This window comes from Colobus angolensis, unplaced genomic scaffold (genome assembly GCF_000951035.1).
Source record: "Colobus angolensis palliatus isolate OR3802 unplaced genomic scaffold, Cang.pa_1.0 Scaffold2, whole genome shotgun sequence".
NCBI lineage: Eukaryota > Metazoa > Chordata > Mammalia > Primates > Cercopithecidae > Colobus > Colobus angolensis.
The window spans coordinates 22,628,071-22,641,240 of NW_012115154.1; the positions used below are offsets into that span (position 1 = coordinate 22,628,071).

Consider the following 13,170-nt stretch of genomic DNA (forward strand, 5'->3'; position numbering starts at 1 on the left):
AGAGGTTGCAGTGAGCTGAGATCATGCCACTGCACTCCAGCCTGGGTGACAGAGTGAGACTCCATCTAAAAAAAAAAAAAAAAAGTGGATTTTAAGAGCTATACCATCCAAACCCTAGTCAATGAAAATCTTGAATGGCTATGTTAATATTAGATAAAATAGGCACCAAGGAATATTACCAGAAATAAGAAGAAATATTTCATAATGAGAAAGTAGTAAGATTATTAAGAAGACTTAAGAATCCTAAAGATGTATGCAGCTAGCATTGAGCTACAATATTTGAAGGAATAATTGGTTGAACCAAAAGAAGAAATAGACAAATCCTTAATTAAAGTTGTAGATCCCAACAATCCCCTCTCAGTAATTGATAGCCCATGTAAAAAAAATTTAATAAGGATACAAACGTCTTGAAAATACTATTAACTAAGTCAACTGAATTGACATTTGTGCATCACACCACTCATCAATAGCATTCTTTTGAGTACACATGAAACATTCACCAGAGTAGATTATATGCTGGGTCATTAAACACATCTCAATATATTTCAAAGGATGGAAATTATACAAAGTATGTTCTTTAACAGAAACAAACTGGAAATCAATACCAGAAAAATATCTGGAATATATCTTGATAATTGGAAATTGAACAACATATTCCTAAATAACAAATCAGCCAAAGAAGAAACTGAATGTGTTTTAAGTGAATGAAAATAAAAGCCATAATATCAAAATGTATGGTATACAACTAAGCAGTACTTAATGGGAAATGTATATCTTTAACTGTTCATATTAGATCTAAGCTTTCACTTAAAAAAACTAGAAAAAAAAAAAAGATTTAAAACACCAAGTACACAGAAGAGAAGTAATAAAAGAGCAGAAATCAACTACATAGAAAACAGAAAAGTGTTAGAAAAAATGACCAGCTTGTTTTTCAAAAAGATCAATAAAATCAATCAAGAGCAAAGATGATGGAAAAAAAACAATATCAGACACCAAGCAAACACATTAATAATTTGGACAACATAAATGAAACAGAAAAGTCCTTGAAAGACACCAAGTATTACAGTTCACCAGTGAAGAAATAAGTAACCTGAATTACTGGATGTTGGTGTAATAAATTGAATTTGTAGTTTAAAAGCCCCATATATTAAAACTCAAGGACCAAATTGATTCACTTGATCAATTCTACCAAACATTTAGGTAAGAAATAGTACCAGTTCTGCACAAACTTATTAGACAAATAGAAGAGGAGGAAGACATATTGCCCAAGTCCATTTCTTAGGCCAGTATTACCCTGAAATGAAAACCAAACAAGGAAGTTGAAAGAAAATAACACCACAGATGACTTTCTCTCATGAACACAGATGCAAAAATCCTCAACAAAATACCAGCAAATTGAGTCCAACAATATATCAAAAGGGATAATACATCACGGTAGCTTATCCCAGCATGCAAGGTTGGTTTAACATTTGAAATCAAGCAATGTAATTTACCATATTGACAGACAACGACTAAAAAAGCAGAATAACATAATCATCTCCATAAATGCAGAAAAAGCATTTGAGAAAATTAAACACACATTCATTATAAAAACTCTGAACAAACTAGAAATAGACAGGAATATCTTCAACCTGATAAAATGTATCTATTAAAAATACTGCAAATATACTCAATGGAGAAGAATGAAGGCTTTCTCCTTAAGCTTAGGAAAAACAGCAAGGCTCTTCACTCTCACTACTTCTACTGAGCATTATACTGGCAGTTCTCTAGAGTGCAATAGGCAACCAAAAGAAATAAAAAGTGTCCAGATAGAAAAGAAAGGAAAAATCTATATACACATGAAATATGATTTTGTGGAAAATTCTAAGAAATATACAGAAAATATCTACCAGAACAAATAATTACATTTATCAGTGCCACAGAAAATAAGGTCAAGATACCCAAATGAATTTTGCATATTAGCAATAAACAGCTGGATATTTAAACTAAAATATACGTGTATTTTATATGTACAAAGCATCAATTATAGTACATCCTTGGGAATAAATTTAACAAAATATGAGCAAAATCTGTATGCTGAAAGCTACAAAACATTGCTGAGAGAAATTAAAAATTATAATAATCTTCCTTTCAAGATGTTTATACTCTAATGAAGAAAGCAGACAATATTTAAGATAAATAAGTTAAAAAATACATAATATGTATTAATATGATTAGACTTAGAGAAATAAATCAGAGAAAAGGGTTATAAAAAGTTAGAGGCAAGGCTGTTAATATCTAGATATATTAGCCATTGAAGGACATGGAAGGCCTCACTTAGAAGGTGACTTGAGAAAAAAATCCAAAAGAAATGAAAGGTCAAGAACATTTCAGGCAGAAGAAAGAGGAAGTGCAAAGGTCTTGAGAATGGCATGTGCCTGGCTTGCTCTAGGATGGACAGAGACTGGTGTGGCTGGAATGAAGGGGATGGGACTGAGGGGAGAATACTGGGAGATGGACACAGAGAGCTAAGAGGGAACTGGGTCCAGCAGGGCTGCCTGGTCAGTCAGGACTTGGCTTTTCCCACAGGTGAGATGGGAAGCTGTGGGAGGGTTTCCCAGGGGAGGGATGTGATTTGCTTATTTGAGAGATGCCCCTGGCCACCTGGGAAAGTAGGTAAAAGGTCACTGCAGTACCTCAGGAAAGAATGCGCACACACTTTAGACAAAGGGTGATGGTGGTGGGAAAGAGAAGAAATGCTTCCAAACCTATTTTGAAGGTAAACCAATGGTACTTTCCAACCACGTAGATGTCGGATGTGTAAAACAGAGGGAAAGAGAAAATATAGCCAAGAGTTTCACCTAACAGCCAAGCTAATGGGGTTGCCACAATCTGAGAAGAGGAAAAAGGTTACAGGAGCTGGGGGTTGGGAGTGGAGTAGAAGGAGTTCGGCTTATTCCCATGTGACACTCAAGTAGAGATGTCAGGGAGGCAGTTGGCCAGACAAGTCTGAAATTCAAGGCCAGGTCCAGTGCAGGTTCCGGTGGTCTGGGCTGGAGACATGAATGTTGCAATCCTCAGCCGGACAGTGCATGGTTTTTGCAACCATGAGACTGGATAACACCACCTAGGAAGTGAGGAGATCCAAATATCAGTCCTTGAGTACTCCAACATTCAGAGCTCAGGAAAACAAAGAGAAGCACAAAATAGCATGAAAAGAACTGGTGAGGGAGGTAGGAGAAAAGCAGATGATGGGTGTCCGGGAAGCCAGGTACAGTCAGGGCTTCGAGGAGTAGAGAGACTGGTCAGCTGTGCCAAGTAAGATGACAGCTGAGAAATTATGGCACTTAGCAAAGTGAGTCTCTGACAACCTTGAGATTGTGGTCGCATGGTGGGGATAAGAGCATGACAGGCAGGAGTTTAAAAACGAATAGGAGGAGAAAAATGGAAGCATGGAGAGTATTTTCAAGGGAAAGTAGATGGACAATTTTCTAAAGATAAAATCAACATTGTCTAAAACATGAATAGTAAGGATCAAATGTATCCATAAGCAGTGAAATAGAAACTAAACTATCAATGAGGCTCCACTTTACATCTATAGGAGGGTCAAAGCTGAAGAAAAAACACCTTATGCTTCCAGAGAAGGGAAGAAAACATACATTCATACATCTGTGCTGGGAGTGCACATTCCAAAAACATTTTTGAAAAACAATTTGGCAATATCTATTTAATTTTAAAACTTGTAAATTGTCCACTTCACCTGTGGATATCTATTCTATACAAAAATGTGAAAACCACACATATATCAGCAAGGACGTAGATTGGGATCTTTATTACAACATTGTTTATAGTAAGAGCTCACTAGAAATGCTTATAATCTATTCTCATTATTCACAGCTTCTGTATTTCCAAATTCACCCACGTGATAAAATGTATCTGTGAGCCCCGAGGAGATCATTACAGCACTTTTGCCATCGTTCTCAGGCATAGTGCAAAAGATTTGAGTTGTCCAATGTTGGCATTCCCAGCTACAGCAGAACAAAGCATATTCTGCTTTCTCATTTCAACTTTCAAGCTGTGAACCACTGTTCTTTTCTGCTGTTCCATTTGGTGCTCCTTTTTTTTGCATGTTTGTGCTTTATGCTGGTGATCTCACTGTTGAAAGCGGGTCCCAGGCATAGTGCTGAAGTACTGTGTCACTAAGTGCTGTGAGCGCCTTATGGAGAAAATGCATCCTTGAGATTAGCTTTGCTTAGGCATAAGTCATGTGTTGTTGGCCATGAGTCCAATGTTTATGAATCAACAATATATATTCGATAAGGTGTCTTTAAAAAGAAAGACACATAAAACAAGGTTATCTATTGATCATTTGACTAAAATGTTGTGACCAGAGGTTCAAAGGAACCTAACGTTGAGTCTCTTCTAGAGGCAATGGTTCAGTATCCACTAGTTCCACGTGAACTAGTGTTTGTGATGACTTTATAGAACAAAGCTACCATAAATAGCAGGAATGGATTGTCTCCCTTTGGTGAGAATTGAGTGACTAAATGAAAGTATATCCCACGGTGTGCACTATGCGATATTATGAACTCTTTAAAGATCACTACTCAATCAAAGGAACCCAAGTCCTCGGAGTCATTTCCTTAAGGCTTTGTTGTATGAGAAAACTAAGGTGCAGAGGAGCGTAATGTGATGTCACTTCTTTTTTTTTTTTTTCTTTTGGAGATGGAGTCTCGCTCTTGTTGCCCAGGCTGGAGGGCAATGACGCGATCTCGGTCCGCCACAACCACTGCCCTCCAGGTTCAAGCGATTCTCCTGCCTCAGCCTCCTCAGTAGCTGGGATTACAGGCATGCACCACCATGCCTGGTTAATTTTGTATTTTTAAAGTAGAGATGGAGTTTCGCCATATTGGTCAGGCTGGTCTCGAACTCCCGACCTCAGATGATCCACTCACCTCGGCCTCCCAAAGTGCTGGGATTACAGGCGTGAGCCACTGCGCCTGGCCAATGTGATGTCATTTCTAATCTCTGTCATCTCTCTCTGTGATTTCATGTGGTTGCGTGAGCATGCATAGAGTGATGTCCACCAGGTCAGCAATGTGGGCTCTGGGGGTGGGGGTGGGTATCTGTGGAGCAATGTGCTTGCAGTGCAGAGGGCAGGGGCAATTAAAAGAAAACAGCACAGTTGATGGTATCATTTATGTGGGATGATATTTGTACTATCAAGAAATTTGAAGGAAAAAGTCATAGTTAGTCTTCTATCTACTGACTTGTAGGGATGCCCATATTGGAAAAAGAGCAAGTTGCAAAATAATGTGTACAATGCGATTCTATTCTAGTAACAACTCTGCTTATTATATGCTTCTTAGAATTAGTGAGAAAAAGGCGTCACATATCAAGAGGTTGAGAGTCTTGTAGAAAAGTTTGCTTTTTAACGCTTATTTCTTTCTTTTTCTTTTTCTTTTTTTTTTCTGAGATGGAGTTTCACTCTTGTTGCCCAGGCTGGAGTGCAGTGGCCCAATCTCGACTCACTGCAACCTCTGCCTCCCGGGTTAAAGCTATTCTTATGCCTCAGCCTCCCAAGTATCTGACACTACAGGCATGCGCCACCACACCTGGCTAATTTTGTATTTTTTTTTAGTAGAGATGGGGTTTCACCATGTTGGCCAGGCTGGTCTTGAACTCCTGACCTCAGATGATCCCCCACCTCGGCCTCCCAAAGTGCTGGGATTACAGGCTTGAGCCACCGTGCCCAGCCTTTAATGCTTATTTATATTGGCTTGTCTCAGTAAGTCCAATAAGTAAGTTTTGCTGAAATTTGAAAAAAAAAATACAAATAAAATGTGAAAAAACATCCATTAGCTAAATATTATTCAACTAACAAAGAAAGGATATAGCCATTTTAATAGCTAATTAATTTTGAAAATGGCATCAGCAGATATAATTTTATTACAAGATTCTGACTTGTTATATGTAATGCTTTAACATTCTTTGTCTATTTTTTTCTTTTAGGAATCATTAAGAGCCATCAAATATGAAATATCTCCAGATAGAGAGTATGCACTTTTTTCATACAATGTGGAACCAGTGAGTATTATCCTTTTCTGCCTACAAAAGAATTGTTTCTTTATGCTAATATGTCATTAAGTACATTTCCTTGACTCTTCTATATTTAGTGATCTTTGAATCCAGAAATATGTTGTACATCCTGGAAGTCTCTTTTGCATATCATACTGCCACCTAGGAGAGAGGAAAGGTATAAAAATCTGCTTGGCAGGGGAAAAAAGTCACAAACTTTAGAGGCTTTTTAATAGACTTTTCTTAGGAAGGTGGTAAGAATTTGTTTCTTCATAGACACGAATCTTGCCTTTTTGTGCAATTATTTTTCTGGCTGTTTTCTCAATGAAATAATAGATTTTATCCTAAGAACAAAAAGAACAAAAAGCAACTGCTTAAACTGAAATAATATCCTAAGAACAAAAAGCAACTCCTTAAACTGAAATAATTTGTTAATTATCTCCTGACCATCATAGTGTTCTAGTGAAGAGTTGAAGCTATCACTTCCATTATATAAATGCCTATTTTTAGCACTTCCTGTATATATAAGCCTCCCATAACATTTCACCATAATTTTCTGTAAAATCTCACTGTGCTTTAGTAGCAGTATAAAACTTCCTAAGCCAGGGCCTTCCTCCTTCTTCTTGTTTTTTCATTTAACATGCTGGTATTTCAAATTTCATTTTGGCTCTTTAATTTTAAATAAGCTGGAAGGTGAAGTTTATTTGTATAAGTGGAGAAGATGTCCAGTTTATAAGAGATAAGCAACTGTAGAAATGTATGTTTTAAGAACTTTTCCTCTTTGTCAAATAAAATATAGAGTCTACTACTGCCTCCCTAGTATATCTGAGACCATTTGAATTGGAGTTTCTTGATGCTTCTGTGAGGTATAATGACTCCTGCATTTTAATTCAGGTCAGAATGGCTCCGTGGTGAGTTTGAGAGAATATTCTCTGGCATGAGACAGTCAAGCTTTTTGGTTTATATCCACTGGCAAAGCTGGGATATTGGTTTGCATGAAGATGCAAGTTCAATTCTGAATTCTTAAACTTTCTTTTAGAAGTTGATTGGACAACTAGATTACTGGAGATTTCACCTTTATTCTTCCAACTGTAGATTGTTTGGACTCTGTTTCAGTCTTCCATTTTTCCATTTTTAAACGTCCATTCTATAAAGTTTTTCATTTTTTTCCATCCAAATTCTTTGAAACAACTGGGCATCTTTATCTCTTTGATTGGGATCAGTAGGTGAACTTGACATTCTAAAAAGCTTGGGTCTCTGCATTACCTAGGCTGCATTACAGCCTTAAACTTGCCTCTTTCAGCCTCAGGCACCTGGGTGCAATGGGCACGGATCATAGACCATTTCAGCTTCCTTCGTCACCCTTGAAAACCACCAAAAATATAATCTCCACACCTGTGTAAAAGAAAAATGTTAGCAGATATTTGAAAGTCTTTCATGGATGTGTTCTGGGTTGCCCCAGGAGGCACAGCTGACACCTGAGTGAGAAAAGCCTAGAAAGACAAATTGATTTCAGGTTCTCTTCCTAGAGGATCTTTTAATCATTGGAGCACCCCAAGAGTGGGATGGAGGTAATGAGCATTCTGCTCCCAGAAGCCTCAAAACAAAGTGAGGTATTTGTTCTCCGGAATGTGACAGAGGGGCTCCCACACCCATGTCATTGGAAGAGGCAGGCCCTCGTCAGTGGTGCTGTGGTTCTCTGCATGATACAATCCTCCACCGCTTTCTTCTGCTTCCCAACGCTCTGTTTGAAAGCGTTCCCTGGGATCCCATTGAACCAGAAACCATTTTGATGAGGATCATTTTGCTAAAGATGAGTCTTCACCATGTGGAGCAGTGGCTGTAAACAGGAACCTTGAAATAACCCTTTCTCACTGGGCAGCATTTGTCGGTGTTTGGAGTAAGACTCTTCAGTTTGTTTTCTCAACTGAAGGAAAACCTAGAAAGTTTGAAGTGTATTTAGAGAACTATAAAAATGGTAAAATATTGAAAATGTAAAAAAGTCTATAGAAACAGATACTTTTAACTTGAATAAAATAAGTAATCCTTAATAGTTTCCAGTACCAAGCAGTCACTGTATACATGACTATTCAAGCGAGTATTCTCTGCTCTTCTGGAGGAAAAATTATAAGGGAAAGAGGTTGGGATTCTGCATGAGAATTGGGAGTTAGATATTAGGAAGATCTTCCTAACTAGATAAACTAAGATGTGAGTAATATTAGAAAAGGGAGGGGTGAATTTCAAAGGAAGAGTCTAGGTCTGTTGATTCTGGAATTAGTGGAATAGACCAGGACTTCCTAATCAGTATTTAGTATCAGTAATTATTATTGCTAGTATTGTATTAATAGTATAATCAATTAATAATATTATATTATCCATTGGTATTCCTTAGAAACAACTAAAGTTTCCATATTCAAATACATTTGAGAGCTCTAGTTAAACAGGTAAGTTTCTTGAAGTTCCTGATATTCTCATGATGGTTACCTAGCACTTACCGAGTGGGTATTACAACATGTGATTCCAATCTAATTATAAGGAATTATAAGGAAACTATAATTTGTTATTTGGATTCAAGCTCAACATATTCTTTTTTTTTTTTTTTTTTTTTTTTTTTTTTGGAGACAGAGTCTAGCTCTGTCACCCAGGCTGGAGTGCAGTGGCGCGATCTCGGCTCACTGCAAGCTCCGCCTCACGGGTTTACGCCATTCTCCTGCCTCAGCCTCCCGAGTAGCTGGGACTACAGGCGCCCGCCATCTCGCCCGGCTAGTTTTTTGTATTTTTTAGTAGAGACGGGGTTTCACCGTGTTAGCCAGGATGGTCTTGATCTCCTGACCTCGTGATCCACCCGTCTCGGCCTCCCAAAGTGCTGGGATTACAGGCTTGAGCCACCGCGCCTGGCCCAACATATTCTTATGTGTGTATCTCAGAGGCAGCTAGTATAACTTGTTTATATGAACCGACTCAACTTTTCATTAAAAAGACTATCATAAAAATGTTTTAGTGTAAACCAACTGTCCAATTACTGGATATCTTTCATTTATTTCAGTATATGTTTCATTTGCAATAAAATTTTGGTATATTGGGTTACCACTGCACTGAAAAAAAAAAAAAAAAAGCAACTACCCCATATTTCAGCAGGGTAATTATAATCTCTTCAACCTCTGCTTCTCTGTGTTGCCTGCCCAAAGATACTGGACTGGGAAGTCAAATAATCGTAGATTCAAGGGCTCTTTCCGATGCTCACCAGCTACGTTTGCTTGAGCAACCCACTGAGTCTTATGCACTGCATCTTGGAGCCATCTTCCTGGGAGAACCTGGGCTTCCGTTTCTCAGTGGTGAAGGGCGACCCAGTAGGTGTCAGCTCCCTACACTTTCAGGGTATATGTGTTTGAGCACAGAGTAGTTCCGTGTGTACACCCAGGACCAGATTTAAGGCTCTATCCAATTTCATTGGAATGGAGTTGATGGATGCCTACATGAAACCGGCTGCCTTGGCAGTGGCTCAAGTAGGAGTGAGTAAGAGCTTTCCAGCACAGCATGGGTGGTAAGAGAAAGGAGTGAACAAGACCAGATCATTAAGGATTTTAGACACAAATAGTACTGCAACATCCTGAGAATAAGAGTTGAAGGAAAGATTTTTAAGTTTAATTTTTGGAATATGCATTGGGTATCTCTTCTTCTCATTTATTCAGACTAATTGCAATGTTATATCATTTCCCAGTTGTTTGGCGAAGACTAATTTAATTTGTCCATTTTTATATTGTCAGATACTCAAAGACAGGGACAGGTCTTTTTATCTCCTGTCTGTCCCCACCCCAGAGGACCCAGCACAGGGTCATCTGTGTATATTTAGTACTGAGCAAATATATTTGTGGTGTATCTTTTCTCTGAACCCCTTAGCGCCATACCAAGATACAATCCAAGTTCTTGAAATTCTATCAAATCCACAAAATATGTAATGAAAGGAAAATATCTCAGTTGTGAAATATCCTAATAACATTCCATGTTTATTCTAGAAATGTGGGATCATGCTAATTAGCATATTTTTTCCTACTAAATTCTCCTAATATTACTAAATGTATAGCTTGGCTAGCACCCTTGAACTTACACAAGTTAGCTTATCTTAATATGCCAACCCTATTTTTTTGAGAGCTTCAAAAGTAGCCTTTAAAAAGATGTTTCAAATATCAATTATCAAGTAAATTCGAGAAACAGCAAACCCAGTTTTCCATTTTTTCAAGCCTCAGACACCTATCGGTTATAAGTAGTGTGTCTGGAATGTGGAAAATAATAAACAGTATTGTGTTTGTATTTCTGTGGCACCAGCATCATAGTTTACAATGTGTGTTTATTTACACCATCTTATTTTATCTCAAAAGATCATTCCTGCTCCAAAGAGACATTTGCTAAATGAGTTTTATTTTATTTTATACATAAAATTTCATAACATTTCTCAGTATACAGTTTCTGAATATTCTCTTGAAACTAAGTTAGACATTGGAGAAATAGCAATTTTTTAGTTTTAATTTGAAACGGTATTAACTATACCAATAAAGAAAAATTGCCTTAAAACAAATGTATCTAATTAGAGCAGCCATGCTTTTTTATATTGAGATATATTTGACAAATAAGAAACATTTCCAGATCTCTTTGGGGAGAGAGAAAAAGAATGTAAAATGCATTCTCTAAGATCATTGAAAAATATTAATACTTTTTCCTACTAAACTATTTTAATATTACTAAATGTATAGCTTGGCTAGCATCCTTGAACATACACAAATTAGCTCATCTTAACTATGCCAACCCTATGTATTATTGAGAGCCTCAAAATAGCCTAGTATTAATATCTTAGATCATTTAGAAATATTAATTTCAAAGAGCTAAGAGAAAAATATCTTCCTTAAAGAATCATTTCTGAAAGAGTCACTGAAGATTTGTGAAGAATTTCTTTGCAATATTTAAAGGAGTTAGTTGAGATGATTGTATCATTGCCAGTGGAACATCACTGTGGTCCAAATGAAATTCTGCCCAAAATCTGGTCAGATTTTAAGAGTTTTTTCCCTAAAATCTCAATCACACAGTCACTCACTCAGTAAAATGGGTTGATACTCTGATCTGTTTATAAATTGTTCATATAACTGAAACAGATAAACTGATCCATTTTAGTTACTTGTCGCTGCATAGCAAATTATTCCAAAACATAGCAGCTGAAGGCAGACAACATGTATCATCCCAGTTTCTGCCGGTCAGAAATCTGGGCTCAAGTTAGCAGGATCCTTGCACTTCTTTATAGAATACTGTGGTCAAGGTGACATCCAGGCTGCAGTTGCATCTGAGAGCTCACCTGGGGAGGGGTCTGCTTCCAAGCTCACGGCGTGGGTGTTGACAGGGCCAAAATCCCATCTTTAGAGATGGGTTCTGCTCAGTCCTGAGAGAAGATGGTTTGCTGCTGAGCTTTTCATGGCAGGAATTGGAAGCAGTTTTCATATTTGATACATTGCTACTCTTTTCCTGCCATGGTGGTGAGTTGATAGGGCCCATTTTGCTCTCTAAGGGACTGTGTTCATAGAAAGCTTGAAGAACACCCTGACGTGGATAATCCTGATCAAACCCATTTGGTGAGGTGAACCCCAACTACATTCCAGAATCTTCTATGCAGCCATCTGGTCGAGTTACCTTTATCTATATCTTAATTTTAAAAAATAACTTGAGACTTTATAGACATAATAAGGGATTGGGCTATAAATTATTGAACACATATTGTGGACTAAATTATAACTGCTGCAAATCAAGTCAGGTAATTCTGAGTATATGAGTTTCTATGTTGCAAGAAATATAGCTATTGTTATAAGATGGTTCTGATGTTTACTGCCATCCCTTCTTCATTACAATAAGGGATGAAATCTTTGTCCAGGAGTGGCTAAGGGAATTGTCTTTCTTGATTCTTGTGCTCTTGGACTGGTTCTTTCTGCACTGTCTACAGAGCCTTTCCTGGGTCCACCTCAGGGAACCCGTTGCTCCAAGTGTTTTCTGCTGGACGAAGGCCTTGCACATTCTCATGTATCAGGGCTGCTATCAGAATCACAGGGAGCTCTCTGTCTCCCTCTGCAGTGGCCTCAGAGGGCACACTGAAGAGCAGGGCCTGTGTGTGCCATTTCTACCGAGGCCTGCTACCCTTTCTACATCAGCCCAGTAGCTGCTGCGGCAGCAGGGGGCAAGTCTCACCTTCAGCAGGTTCTCCCTCTGAGAAGGCGGTGGATGAACAGCCTGCCCACCGCCCACTGAGACCAGAAACTGCCCCTGCACTGCCTGGAAGTGCATCTCACACCCGTCAGCATCACTTCAAGCCCTTTTATCCCAGGATGAATTCCTGTGTCTCAAGCCCAACCATCTTTCCTTTGCAAGCGAATTTATAAATAATGGTCCAGATTGTTTTGTCAGCACCCTGCCTGACATGTTACTCTTAGCCGATATGAGGCCAACTTGCCTATGACTACATGAGATTATCAAAAATGGTCATCAATGATTTTTGAAATGTGTGTTTTCACATAGCTCTTAGCACAATGCATGCAGCTTCACAATACTATGAAAATCAAATAATATATCCACGTTCTTGGGAAACTATTTAAAGGCTAAGCCTGTATAAGCAGCATAAGTTAATGCCAGTGTGGCCTCCTGTCTCTCATAGACTGTTGCTTCCTGTTGTGAATCTGACCAGCAGCCTCAGAGGAAAGAGATTCTTCTGGTTGTGGAAGGCCACTGGCTGTTGTTGTTGGTTTCCATCTGTTTTTGAAATTATAGATTTTTAGGGTGTTTTGTTTTGTTGTTGTATTGTTTTAACACAGAACTAGCTCAAAACTAACAATTATTTTCTTGTTTTTTTTTTTTAATTTTTATTTATATTTTTACTCAGGCTTTGGAGCTAAATGTAAAAGCACAAACTTAGGCATAGAAAAAATGTAGCCCACACAATGGTTCTTTTCTCAACAAAATGCAAACTTTGCTAAGGTAATGCTGTGCGCTTGCGTGCATGTGTGTGGTGTGTGGTGTGTGTGTGTGTGTGGTGCATGTGTAGTGTGGTGTGTATGTGTGTGTGTGGTGTGTGTGTGGTGT

At 38.2% G+C, this 13,170-nt stretch overlaps 1 protein-coding gene across 2 annotated transcripts in view; it reads left to right on the forward strand.

The window, feature by feature from the left end:
* The window catches only part of DPP6 (dipeptidyl-peptidase 6), a 588,928-nt gene that overhangs the window by 253,080 nt on the left and 322,678 nt on the right, over positions 1 to 13,170 (forward strand). For both annotated transcript variants that reach the window (XM_011941531.1, XM_011941532.1), the window contains exon 5: positions 5,992 to 6,066. In XM_011941531.1, the coding sequence (XP_011796921.1) occupies positions 5,992 to 6,066 (75 nt within the window). The remainder of the gene's footprint in view (positions 1 to 5,991; positions 6,067 to 13,170) is intronic.